Source organism: Pleurodeles waltl, chromosome 12 (assembly GCF_031143425.1).
Source record: "Pleurodeles waltl isolate 20211129_DDA chromosome 12, aPleWal1.hap1.20221129, whole genome shotgun sequence".
Taxonomy (NCBI): Eukaryota; Metazoa; Chordata; class Amphibia; order Caudata; family Salamandridae; genus Pleurodeles; species Pleurodeles waltl.
Genome location: NC_090451.1, coordinates 242,279,121 through 242,291,933, shown reverse-complemented (window position 1 = coordinate 242,291,933; position 12,813 = coordinate 242,279,121). Strand labels below are relative to the sequence as shown.

At 44.5% G+C, this 12,813-nt stretch overlaps 1 protein-coding gene across 1 annotated transcript in view; it reads right to left on the bottom strand.

The window, feature by feature from the left end:
• The window catches only part of PHLPP2 (PH domain and leucine rich repeat protein phosphatase 2), a 624,424-nt gene that overhangs the window by 223,324 nt on the left and 388,287 nt on the right, over positions 1-12,813 (bottom strand). The window contains exon 12 of the mRNA XM_069217328.1: positions 10,028-10,183. Coding sequence (XP_069073429.1) covers positions 10,028-10,183 — 156 coding nt within the window. The remainder of the gene's footprint in view (positions 1-10,027; positions 10,184-12,813) is intronic.

The following is a 12,813-nucleotide window of genomic DNA, read 5'->3' as shown; positions in this document are numbered from 1 at the left end:
AAATTTCCTTCCACCCAGCGTTCCCCCAAGTCTCACGATAAAAATGATACCTCACTTGTGTGGGTAGGCCTAGCACCCGTGACAGGAAATGCCCCAAAACACAACGGGGACACATCACAATTTTTGACAGAAAACAGAGGTGTTTTTTGCAAAGTGCCTACCTGTAGATTTTGGCCTCTAGCTCAGCCGGCACCTAGGGAAACCTACCAAACATGTGCATTTTTAAAAACTAGAGACCTAGGGGAATCCAAGATGGGGTGACTGTGGGGCTCTGACCAGGTTCTGTTACCCAGAATCCTTTGCAAACCTCAAACGTTGGCTAAAAAAACAAATTTTCCACTCATTTCGGCGACACAAAGTTCTTGAATCTGAGAGGAGCCACAAATTTCCTTCCACCCAGCGTTCCCCCAAGTCTCCCGATAAAAATGATACCTCACTTGTGTGGGCAGGCCTAGCGCCTGCGACAGGAAATGCCCCAAAACACAACGTGGACACATCACAATTTTTGAAAGAAAACAGAGGTGTTTTTTGCAAAGTGCCTACCTGTAGATTTTGGCCTCTAGCTCAGCCGGCACCTAGGGAAACCTACCAAACCAGCGCATTTCTGAAAACTAGAGACCTAGGGGAATTCAAGATGGGGTGACTTGTGGGGCTTTGACCAGGTTCTGTTACTCAGAATCCTTTGCAAACCTCAAAATGTGGCCAAAAAACACGTTTTTCACTCATTTCGGTGACAGAAAGTTCTGGAATCTAAGAGGAGCCACACATTTCCTTCCACCCAGCGTTCCCCCAAGTCTCCCGATAAAAATGGTACCTCACTTGTGTGGGTAGGCCTAGCGCCCAAGAAAGGAAATGGCCCCAAACACAACCTGGACACATCACATTTTTTCACAGAAAACAGTGCCTACCTGTGGATTTTGGCCTCTAGCTCAGCCGGCACCTAGGGGAAACCTAGCAAACCAGCGCATTTCTGAAAACTAGAAACCTAGGGGAATTCAAGATGGGGTGACTTGTGGGGCTTTGACCAGGTTCTGTTACTCAGAATCCTTTGCAAACCTCAAAATTTGGCCAAAAAACAAGTTTTCCACTCATTTCGGTGACAGAAAGTTCTGGAATCTGAGAGGAGCCACAAATTTCCTTCCACCCAGCGTTCCCCCAAGTCTCCCGATAAAAAAGGTACCTCACTTGTGTGGGTAGGCCTAGCGCCCACAAAAGGAAATGGCCCAAAACACTACGTGGACACATCACATTTTTTCACAGAAAACAGGTGTTTTTTGCAAAGTGCCTACCTGTGGATCTTGGCCTCTAGCTCAGCCGGCACCAGGGGGGGCAGAAATGGCCTAAAATAAATTTGCCCCCCCCAACCCATTCCCCGGGAGCGACCCTTGCCTATGGGGTCGCTCCCCTTGCGTGACATTGGCGCAAAAAAAAAAATCCCCGGTGCCTAGTGGTTTCTGCTGCCTTGGGGGCCGACTGACCTAAAATCGGCCGATCGGCCCCCAAGGGGGGCAGAAATGGTCTGAATACAATTTGCCCCCCAGGGGAGCGACCCTTGCCTAATGGGTCACTCCCCATCTCTAAAAAAACAAACAAACAAAAAAAAAAAACACCACAAAAAAAATTGCCCTGGCGCCTAGAGGTTTCTGCCCCCCCGGGGGCAGATTGGCCTAATAACAATAGGCTGATCTGCCCCCAGAGGGTGCAGAAATGGCCTAAATATAATTTGCCCCTTAGGGGAGCAACCCGTGCCTAAGGGGTCGCTCCCCACCTCCAAAAAAACAAAACAAAAATATTTATCCCTGGTGCCTAGAGGTTTCTGTTCCCCTGGGGGCAGATCGGCCTAATAATAGTCTGATCTGCCCCCAGGGGGGGGGCAGAAAAGGCCTTCCAAAAAAATGCCCCCGTGGGGGCGAACCTTGCCCAAGGGGTCGCTCCCTCATGCCAGTTTCCACATAGAAAAAAAATCCCTGTGTCTAGTGGGCGTTTCAAAAGCCGGATTGCTTTGCAAGCTGGCTTTTGAAACGCTCAGAGACTTCAAACAGAAGGAAATTCCTTTCCTTCCCTTTGAAGCCTCTCTGGGCCTTGGGAGGAGGCCCTCTGTGATTGTCAGCACGCGATGCGCGCTGACATCACTGGGGGTGGTGGGGTTGGGGTGGACCATCCCTGCCTTTGGAAGGGGGGGGGGGGACACATGGGGGAGCGCTAGCGCTCCCCCCATAGCCCGGGTGCAGGACGAGGTGATCTCGTCCAAGGCACCGTAGGGGTTAAGAAGCTGACACGTTGGGTGCGACGTTTTTTCTGCTTTCAAAGTATTAGCAGAAATACATTTATTTGTATAAACGGTAGCCACAACCGTTATCTGCACCAACTTCGATTGGTGGAAGTAGCCGGTATATTTGTGGAACTATTATTTATAAAATAATAATGCTACTTACTCAGTGTGCATCTGTTCGTGGCATGTAGTGCTGCAGATTCACATGCTATGCATTGCTTCCGCAATCTAGTGTTGGGCTCGGAGTGTTACAAGTTGTTTTTCTTTAAAGAAATCTTTTCGGAGTCACGGGATCGAGTGACGACTCCTCCTCTCGGTCATACTGCACATCGGCATCGACTCCTTTGTTAGAATGTTTTTCCGCAAAAGGGTGTAGGAACGAGTGATAGAGTGTAAGAATGTAAATGTACTATGAAAGCAGTAAGTAAAAGAGATGTCCATGCAAATGTAAATTTATATACATATGTACAAATAATAAACTGCAACGACTACAGGCTTCTGGGGACGAGAGAGGGTGCATGTGAATCTGCAGCACTACATGCCACAAACAGATGTACACTGGGTAAGTGACATTTTCCATTCAATGGCATGTGTATTTGCAGATACACATGCAATTCATAGACTAAAAAGCAGTTTGCTCCCCAAAATAACACGGTTGCTAGCTTGTAGGAGTTGGAGTTGTTTGAAATAATGTTTTTAGGACAGCTTGACCAACACTGGCCTGTTGCTTTGAAAGTACATCCACACAGAAATGTTTTGTAAATGTATGAGGTGTAGACCATGTGGCAGCTTTGCATATGTCTGCCATTGGTATGTTTCCTACGAATGCCATAGAAGCACCTTTTTTCCTAGTGGAATGTGCTTTAGGTGTTATTAAAAGTTGTTGTTTTGCCTTAATGTAGCATGTTTGAATACATTTAAGAATCCATCTGGCTAATCCTTGTTTAGATGCATTCTAATGGAAGTTTCAAGTATCCAAATTCTATGACTTCAGGAGCCAAATCGCTAAGTTGAGAGCACTGGGATTGGGATGTCTGATTTGTCCCTTGTTTTGTGTCAGCAAATCCGGTCTGTTTGGAAGTTTGTAGTGAGGTACAACTGACAGGTCTAGGAGTGTAGAGTACCAATGTTGTCGTGCCCACGTGGGGGCTATGAGAATCATGGTGAGAGATGTTTGACACAGTTTGTGGACCAGAAATGGAAGTAGTGGAAGAGAGGGCAAAGCGTAAGCAAATATCCCTGACCAGTTGATCCATAGAGCATTGCCCTTAGATAGAGGGTGTGGGTGTCTCAATGCAAAGTTTTGGCATTTTGCGTTTTCGCTTGTTGCAAATAGGTCTATTTCTGGTGTCCCCAACTTTTGAAAGTACTGTTGAAGTACCTGAGAGTGAATCTCCCATTCGTGTATCTGTTGGTGTGTTCTGCTTAGGAGATCCGCTAGCTGACTGTGTGTTCCTGGAAGTATTCTGCTAGTAGATGAATGTGATTGTGAATTGCCGATTTACATATTGTTTGGGCTAGAAGAGACAGTTGAGATGAATGGGTCCCGCCTTGTTTCTTTAGATAATACACGGTTGTCATATTGTCTGTTTTTATCAAGACAGTTCTGTGTTTGAGAAGTGGTAGAAACGCTTTTAGGGCAAGGAATACAGCTAATAATTCTAAATGGTTTATGTGATAATTTAGCTGTTTTGAATCCCATTCCACTTGTTGAGATAAGCTCCCCAACCTATCATAGATGCATCCGTTGTTAATGTGGTCTGAGGCACAGGGTCTTGAAATTACCGCCCCTTCATTAAATTGCTGAGAGTCCACCATTGAAGGGACTTGTGCGTTTGGAAGTCTAACAACACTAGATCTTGCAGTTGACCCTGTGCTTGAGACCATTGCTGTGAGAGGCACTGTTGTAGTGTTCTCATGTTTAGTCTTGCATGCTGTACTATTGCTATGCAGGATGCCATCATTCCCAATAGTTTCATGATAAATCTTACAGTATATTGTTGATTTGGCTGCATTTGTGGTATGAGATTTTGGAAAGCTTGTATCCTTTGTGTATTTGGAAAGGCTAAGGTTTTTTGTGTACTGAGAATAGCACCTAGGTAAGGTTGCACCTGTGCTGGTTGAAGATGGGATGTTTGGTAGTTGAGAGTGAACCCTAATGTATGTAGGGTTTCTATTGTGTATTGAGTGTGTTGTTGACCTTATGTAAAATTGCTTGATTTTATTAGCCAATCATCTAGATAAGGAAAGACATGTATGTGTTGTCTTCTTAGGTAAGCTGCTGCTAGACATTTTGTGAATACCCTTGGAGCTGTTCTTATGCTGAATGGCAGAACTTTGAATTGGTTTAACGCTTTCCAGCTATCACAAGCCTTAAGTTTTTTCTGTGAGCTGGATGGATGGGTATGTGTTCTGACAGGATATATAGATTTAGTGGTCTGAGATCTAGAATGGGTCTGAGAGTGCCATCCTTTTTGGGAATGAGGAAGTATAGTGAATATACCCCTGTTCCGTCTTGAGTTTTCGGAACTAATTCCATTGCCTCTTTTAGTAGTAGCAATTGTACTTCTTGTTGTAATAGAACGTTGTCTTCTGGGGACAACCTGTGATAACAAGGAGGAATATTTGGAGGGACAGAAATCAATTCTAGGCAGTAACCATTGCAGATAATTGAGAGTACCCATTGGTCTGTGGTGATATTTTGCCATTTGGAGTGGAATTGCTTTACTCTGCCCCCCACAGGAGATGTTTGGGGTTGTGGCATGCTTATGAAGTCACTGTTTTGATGGGATAGGGACATTTTATGAGGCATGGAATTTGCCTCTGGTTCTAAAGTGTTATCCTCTATAAGAGCCTCTAAATCCCCCTCTCTGGTACGGCTGCTGATGACCTTGTTTAGGCTGGGAGGTAGAAGCCTCAGTAGATTGGGGCTTGAATCCTCCTAAATTGCTGCTTACGAAAGGAGCCTCTGTAAGGTGTTGTGTATAAGGCTCCCATTGCTTTTACTGTGTCTGAGTCTTTCCTGAATTTTTCTATTGTGGTGTCAACCTCAGGACCATACAGGTGTTTTTTTTTTATTGAAGGGCATATTCAGTACTGCCTGCTGTATTTCTGGTTTGAATCCAGAGGAACGTAACCATGCATGTCTGCGTATGGTTACAGCAGTATTCACACTTCTAGCTGCTGTATCTGCAGCATCAAGGGCAGACCTTATCTGGGTATTACTTATGGCCTGACCTTCCTCAACAATTTGTTGAGCCCTTTTCTGATGCTCATTTGGCAGGTGTTGTAAACGCTCCTGCATCTTGTCCCAGTGAGCTCTATTATACCTTGATAGCAAGGCTTGTGAGTTTGCAATTCGCCATTGGTTTGCTGCTTGTGAAGCTACCCTCTTGCCAGCAGCATTGAATTTCCTGCTTTCTATGTCAGGGGGAGGGGCATCCCCTGACGATTGACTTTTGGCCCTTTTTCTGGCGGCACTAACAACCACTGAGTCTTGAGGTACCTGATGTGTAATGTAAGCAGGGTCTGTAGGTGCAGACTTATATTTCTTATCTATGCGTGGTGTTAAAACCCTAGCTTTAACCGGCTCATTAAATATCTCATCTGCATGTTTGATCATGCCAGGTAGCATTGTGAGGCACTGGCAACATGAGTGCGTGGAGGATAAGGTATTAAAAAAGAAAGCCTCTTCCAAAGGCTCACTGTGCATAAGTACCCCTTGGTACGCAGCTGCCCTAGAGATGACCTGCGTGTATGAAGTTGTGGCTTCTGGTGGGGAGGGTTTGGAAGGATATAAGTCTGGGTCACTAGCAGGTATGGGATCTGGGTCATACAGATCCCAAGGATCAACTGTATTACCATGAGAATAAGTCTGTGAGTGAGTTGGTGAAGGCAAAGGTGGTGGGCTAGTGGTGAGAAAGAAAGTTGTGGAGAATGAGCGGGAGAAATATGCAGAGGTAATGGCTTCTCCTTCCTTTTAAAAATATTTGCTGGTGGTAGAGCGGTATCTAGCTGTTCCTTAAAAGCCAACTTTCTTTTAGTCTGCGAAGGAGTTGCAGTAATGATTCTGCCAGTCTCTTTATGGATATGGATCCTTGATTGTCTTTTATCCATAATTTCGAGAATGGGTTGAATTTCAGTGTCCTCATAAATATATTCTGATGGTTTTGATAATTTAGAGGACTGTTCATCATATGGCTTAGAGCTCTGCTTTAGATGGCTAGAAAGTCCTTGTTCCTCTGTGTAAGAATACTTTTTCGGCTCCAAAGTTTGCAGTTTTTTCGGGCCTGAAAATACAGCCTGTTGTTTCGGCTCTGAGACAGGACGACAAGGTTTCGACTCCGAAGAGTGTGGACGCCAACTCGGTTCAGAAGTTGAGCTTTTGGTGATTTTGCTCGACTCCTGTATCGAAGTAGGTGTGGCCTTTCTCGGCGCCGAACCCGAAGGTCGGTCGTCAAGAATTTTCTTACAGGTCGAACCATGGCTCTCTGGCAGTGGTGCACCCAAGGCCTTCGAGGACTTTTTTGAAGTGGACATAGGGGCAATCGTACTCACGTGCTGGCCAGTAGTGATGAGTTGGCTATCTTCCTCCGAGTCTTCTTCGGAGTCGGTGTCCTGAATGGAAACTGCCGTCTGTGCCTGTTCTTCCTCAAGTGTGTCGATATACTCAGTACTTTTCAACGCCATCTCCAATCTTCTGGCTCTCCAGTCACGTAGTGTCTTCTTGGACCGGAACGATTGACAGGCTTCACAATCCTCTTCTCGGTGATCGAGAGAGAGACACAGATTACATACCAGGTGTTGATCTGTGTATGGAAATTTTGTGTGCCAGCAAGGACAGAATCGGAATGGAGTCTGATCCATCAGGCTTCGATGCAGTAGACCCGAGATGGGCACTTGTGCCCAGAAGGGCATAAATTGGTTTTCAACAGTACTATTGGCTCGACTATAGAGGAAAAGCACAATCGAAACAATACCAACGGTGAAAGAAAGTTATCTAGAGCTTCCGATTCAAAATCTCGGAGCGAGAGGAAACACATCCGAGCCCGACAGCCATAAGAAAACAATCTAACAAAGGAGTCGATGCCCATGTGCAGTATGACAGAGAGGAGGAGTCACTCAATCCTGTGACTCCGAGAAGACTTCTTCGAAGAAAAACATGTAACACTCTGAGCCCAAAACTAGATGGCGGAAGCAATGCACAGCATGTGTATCTGCAGCTACACATGCCATCGGACATATATATATTATATATATATCTTCTGGGGAAAGGCTTGTCATAGGAAACCATGTAAACAATCCACTGAAAAGTATCAGAAAAGAAGCCCTAAAGGTGGACAGGGAAAGAACATGGTAAACCACTGAAAAGGGCCCTAAAGGAGACGCAGCAAACAGATGCAGGAAAATAGGAAAAATGCTCTTAGAAAAACACTCAAAGGGGAAATAATATTCAGCAGGATTTCTTTTTGTCTATTAGAACATCAAGTCTGACTATCTTTGCCTTTTTAAAGGGCTCCCAAAAGTCAACAGGGAAAGGATGCACAGAGATAAACAAAACAGGAAAAAAACTGCTAGAAGGAAACAGGGGAAGGTACCCACAGGAGAACAGATATATCCTACAGGTGAAAGGTGTATCGTATCATAGGGAACCATGTAAACAATCCACTTAAAAGTATCAGAAAAGAAACACTAGAGGAGGACAGGGAAAGAACACAGTAAATCATTGTAAAGGGCTCCTAAAAGACACACAGCAAACAAACTATAAAAAGGAACACACACGATTGATAAAAGAAAACAGGAAAATAACTCTTAGAAAAACACTGAAAGGGGAAATAATATTTAGCAGGGTATATTTTACTCTACTAGGACATCAAGCCTGACCACAAGGGAAAGCATAATCAACGTTCTCTTTAGAAAGGGTTCCCAGAAGGAAACAAGAAAAGTACTCACAGAGATGAACTGAACAGGAAAAGAATTGCCAGAAGGCAAAACGGAAAGGATGGGACTGACCAAGATGAACGGAACAGGAAAAGAATTGCCATAAGGAAACAAGAAAAAGATGCCCACAGTAGAACAGAACAAGAAAGCCCTAAAAGCAGTAGGAAAAGCATTTTTGTAAAAAAAAAAAGAATAATAATTAAAAAAAGCTCAGATAAACAGTTAAAGGGTACCCAGGCGAGAACAAGGAAAGGACTGAAGAGTGCAAGTGGCAAGTGACACTGAAAGGGTAAACAAAAACACATGATGGACAGGATAAGGACTCCGAGAGGTCAACACAGCAAGGTCTTCCAGATGTGAACATTCCTAGAGAAGAACCAGGAAAGTATTTATAAAGGTACCAGGGAAATAATGCTCTCAGAGGAGAACAGAGGAAGGACTCCTGGAGAAGGGCTCGGGAAGAATTCTGAAAGGAGAAAAGGGAAACAATCAGGAAAAAGATACCCACAGGAGAACAAGACAAGAACTACTAAGTGGGGAAGAGACAAACCAATCCTAAAGAGTGACATTAAAATTACTCTTAATGGAGACTCTTGAAATGACACTGAGTGAACAGGGTCAGGATTTCCAAAGAGGAACAGAGAAAGTATTCCCAGAGAGATAAGAGGAAAGTATTCTCAAAGGGAACAGTGATGATTGGAAGCCAGTGGAGAACAGGCACAGGACTATGTTGAACAGGTTAAGGAGTTATAGAGAGGAAAGGGGAGCGGACTTCCAGAGCTGAACCTGGAAAATATATCCAGTGAGGAACAGTAGAAAACAAGAGAAGAACTGTCTATGTGCAACCGGTTAAGGAATCAACAAGAACAAGAAAACAGGATTCTCAAAGGAGAACAGGGAAAGGATACATACAGGGAAACTGGAAGACAACTCTGCAGAGATTGGTTAAGTACTTGGAGAGAGGAACAAAGAAATAACTCACGGAGAAACCCCAGGTGAGCATTCCCTAAGAAGAATAAGGAAAGGATGTCTAAGGGGAACAATGACGGGGAGCCTAGAGTAGACCAAGGACTCCCAGTGGGGAAGAGATAAATGACTCTCAAAAGATAACATGGAAATGACTCTCAGAGTGGAACAGAATAAGGACTCCATGAGTGGTAAGGAGAATGTATCTTACAGGAGGGAAAGGATTCACATCTAAAAGGAAGCCCAGAAGAAGAACAGGTAGATGGTACACACAGAGGAAAAGGTAAAGAATTAGAATCAGAATTAGGAATTTCAAGTTCTGAAATAATTATTGCACCCAGGCACTGGTATTTCCCTGACATATTGTCACCAGTAAAACATGGTAAAAATTATTGGGAGGAAAGGCCTAGTAAAAAAGGCTAAAATTAAACATTTGGTGTTTAAATACAGAATCCACGTTATGCATCATTTCCCGTGTTAAAACTCTATCAGCCTTATTTACCACACCCAGTAAATACCTCACATCCTGGAGTACCTCTAATGGGTATGGTAATTATCAATCCCTATTTCGAAATACTCTGAGTCATGGCCTCTGAGGAGACCTACAAACAAGGAGGTTTTCCGAGAAGATCAGTGGGACAGGACAATGAATCTGCGGGGAAATAGTACAGGTTATCAAAAAGTAAAATTAAAAGGATTCCAAGAAAAGGAAAACAGCCCATAGGAGAAACAGAAGTTGACTATAAAACTTTAATAAGGAGATTGCTTCAATGGAGAACAATGAATAAAGTCTTATTGATCAAATCTTTACTGTAAAATACCTTTCTGAGCAGGTCTTCTTTGACTTACTTTAATGCTTTAGTAAAGATGGTAGCTGGAAGCCTTGTTAATAGATTGTGCTGAACATCCAATGTCTCCAATGGAACATGCTCCACAAGGCTGGGCAGGCTTTGTAGACGATTATGGCCCACAAACAACTTCTGAAGACTTATACTACTCAAAGTCCTAGAGAAGAAAACAGAAAATACTAAACCCTTGCCTTGTTTTACACAATAACCCATCGCATTGGCTCACAGTACATTCATATATATTCATACAACATACAAACACCTACAGATATTTTAGGCTAGTAAAGTATCCCAAGATCTGTTCACCTAATGAAACCAGGGTCTCGTAGATATGTTTAGCATTCCCACAGGTACTGCCATGTCATACAGAGCAGCAATGACACCAATACCTGCATATTTACTCAAAAAAGAGCCTACACGAGGCAGGGTGACCCTTGTTGTATTGATATGAAGATAACATGATGATTGCATAGCAGTGAACGTCCATCTGAGTAACCATGCGCCATTAACAGGAAAAAGTTACTTCACTGTTACTTGTTCTTCAGTGTGGTAGGTTTCACATACTTACTTTTTAATTGCTCTGTGATCTGAGGAATGAGTGCCTAAAGGTGCCTTAAAGCAATTAATGATACAGCCATCTCACTTTCAGAATAGCTTACCACCTTTTTCTCTGTGTAGACTGTGGATGAAAGATTTGGTGGCTTGAGTGTGAGTACATGAAAGATTAACAGAGGACACCCATTGTTTGTGATCAAGAGGTGTTCTTCAATTAGCAATCTTCCATACATTTCAGCAGAAAACAGTGAAGTGTATTTGAGTCAGAACTGTGAGTGCAGAAAAGGTCCAGCAAAATATTTCTGAAGATTGACTGATCCATGTGTGCATCTGTAAATGCATTAAAATCAACACAATGTTGATGGAAAAATATTGCTCTGATGTGTAAGTTAGATTGTTGCATGTCACATTTGTAAACTACTCTCTGGTTACTTCTGGCCAATGGACAGCACAGGACCAGTCTTTTAGCTAGTTGATACAGTGTGTGACACAACTGCATGATTTATCATCAATAGAGGATGGAACAAAAGCTGTGCTCTGGAAGTCATTCACCCATTATCTAAAGATGAGTGATGAAATTGACCACCAAAGTAAAATCCCGAAACCTGATGCAGTAGAAACATTTAGGGGGTCATTCTGACCCCGGCGGTCTAAGACCACCGGGGCCAGGGTCGGCGGGAGCACCGCCGACAGGCCGGCGGTGCCCCGCAGGGCATTCTGACCGCGGCGGTTCGGCCGCGGTCAGAAGAGGCAAACCGGCGGTCTTCCGCCGGTTTACCGCTGCCCTTAGAATCCCCCATGGCGGCGCAGCTTGCTGCGCCGCCATGGGGGATTCTGACACCCCCTACCGCCATCCTGTTCCTGACGGTTCGCCCGCCAGGAACAGGATGGCGGTAGGGGGTGCCGCGGGGCCCCTGGGGGCCCCTGCCGTGCCCATGCCAATGGCATGGGCAGGGCAGGGGCCCCCGTAAGAGGGCCCCGAAAAGTATTTCAGTGTCTGCTAAGCAGACACTGAAATACGCAACGGGTGCAACTGCACCCGTCACACCCCTGCAACTACGCCGGCTCAATTCTGAGCCGGCGTCCTCGTTGCAGGGGCATTTCCTCTGGCCCGGCGGGCGCTCTTTTGGAGAGCGCCCGCCGGCCCAGAGGAAATGTCTGAATGGCCGCCGCGGTCTTTTGACCGCGGTGCGGTCATTCAGCGGCGGTACCCTGGCGGACGGCCTCCGCCGTCCGCCAGGGTCAGAATGAGGGCCTTAGTCAGGTCCTTGTAGAAAACAAACTGGTTCATAACTATTAAAACGTCTCATATGCTTACTTGTAGTCAGATATAATGCCTACTGCTAAATTCACATCCAAGAATGAAATTTACAGTCCCTCCAATGCATAAGTTAAAATAAGCAGCCTGATTTGTTTTGATAGGGCTTCATTTTGATACCCAGTAGCAGTACTGGAACAAGCGCCTATTTAGGTAATCCAAGAAAGCACAAATGGCCTGCTGTAAAACACAGTCTAAAGCTGCCCTAAGAATGGTGTGCTCTAAACCAGCGGTTCCCAATCTTTTGACTTCTGTGGACCCCCCCCTTTTCATTATAGGAACTTGGGGACCCCCACTAATCATTATTGGAATCCGGGGACCACCCACAGAGTCCTGGCTGAAAGATGGGGACCTAATCTGTTAATATATTTTTAATTTCCAAGCAGTCACTGACCCACTGAGAAGGCTTTGTGGACCTCCAGGGGTTCCAGGATCACAGGTTGGGACCCACGGCTCTAAATAAAGATTAACACCAACCTGATTTCAAAAATGTGAACAACAAATGAAACAAACATGGAATTAAGGAAAGTTACTCATCATACTTGTTCTCCATCACCAGAACCTTCACTGAAATCGGGAACAAAATATATCTCACTGCATTTCTGTGACACTGCTGAACACTTTACAAGAACCTTCTTTGGTAAGAGTTTTTACTAGACGTTTTCCTTTGCTAATGCTCTTTCTACTGGATACCCTAGCTAATAGGAGATTCATCACGTTTTGATTCTACCAGGTGCTGTTAAGTTGCTCCATCAAACTCTGTTCCTCCTTGGAGGCATATTTGGGTGGGGTCTACGAGCTCTAGCATCAGGTAATTTCTGTGCCCTAAAAATCCCCTAAAGTGGAGCAGCTGGCAAATTAAGATGCTGACAATGTGCACAGTCTAACTAAGGACCTTATAACCTATAAGTCAA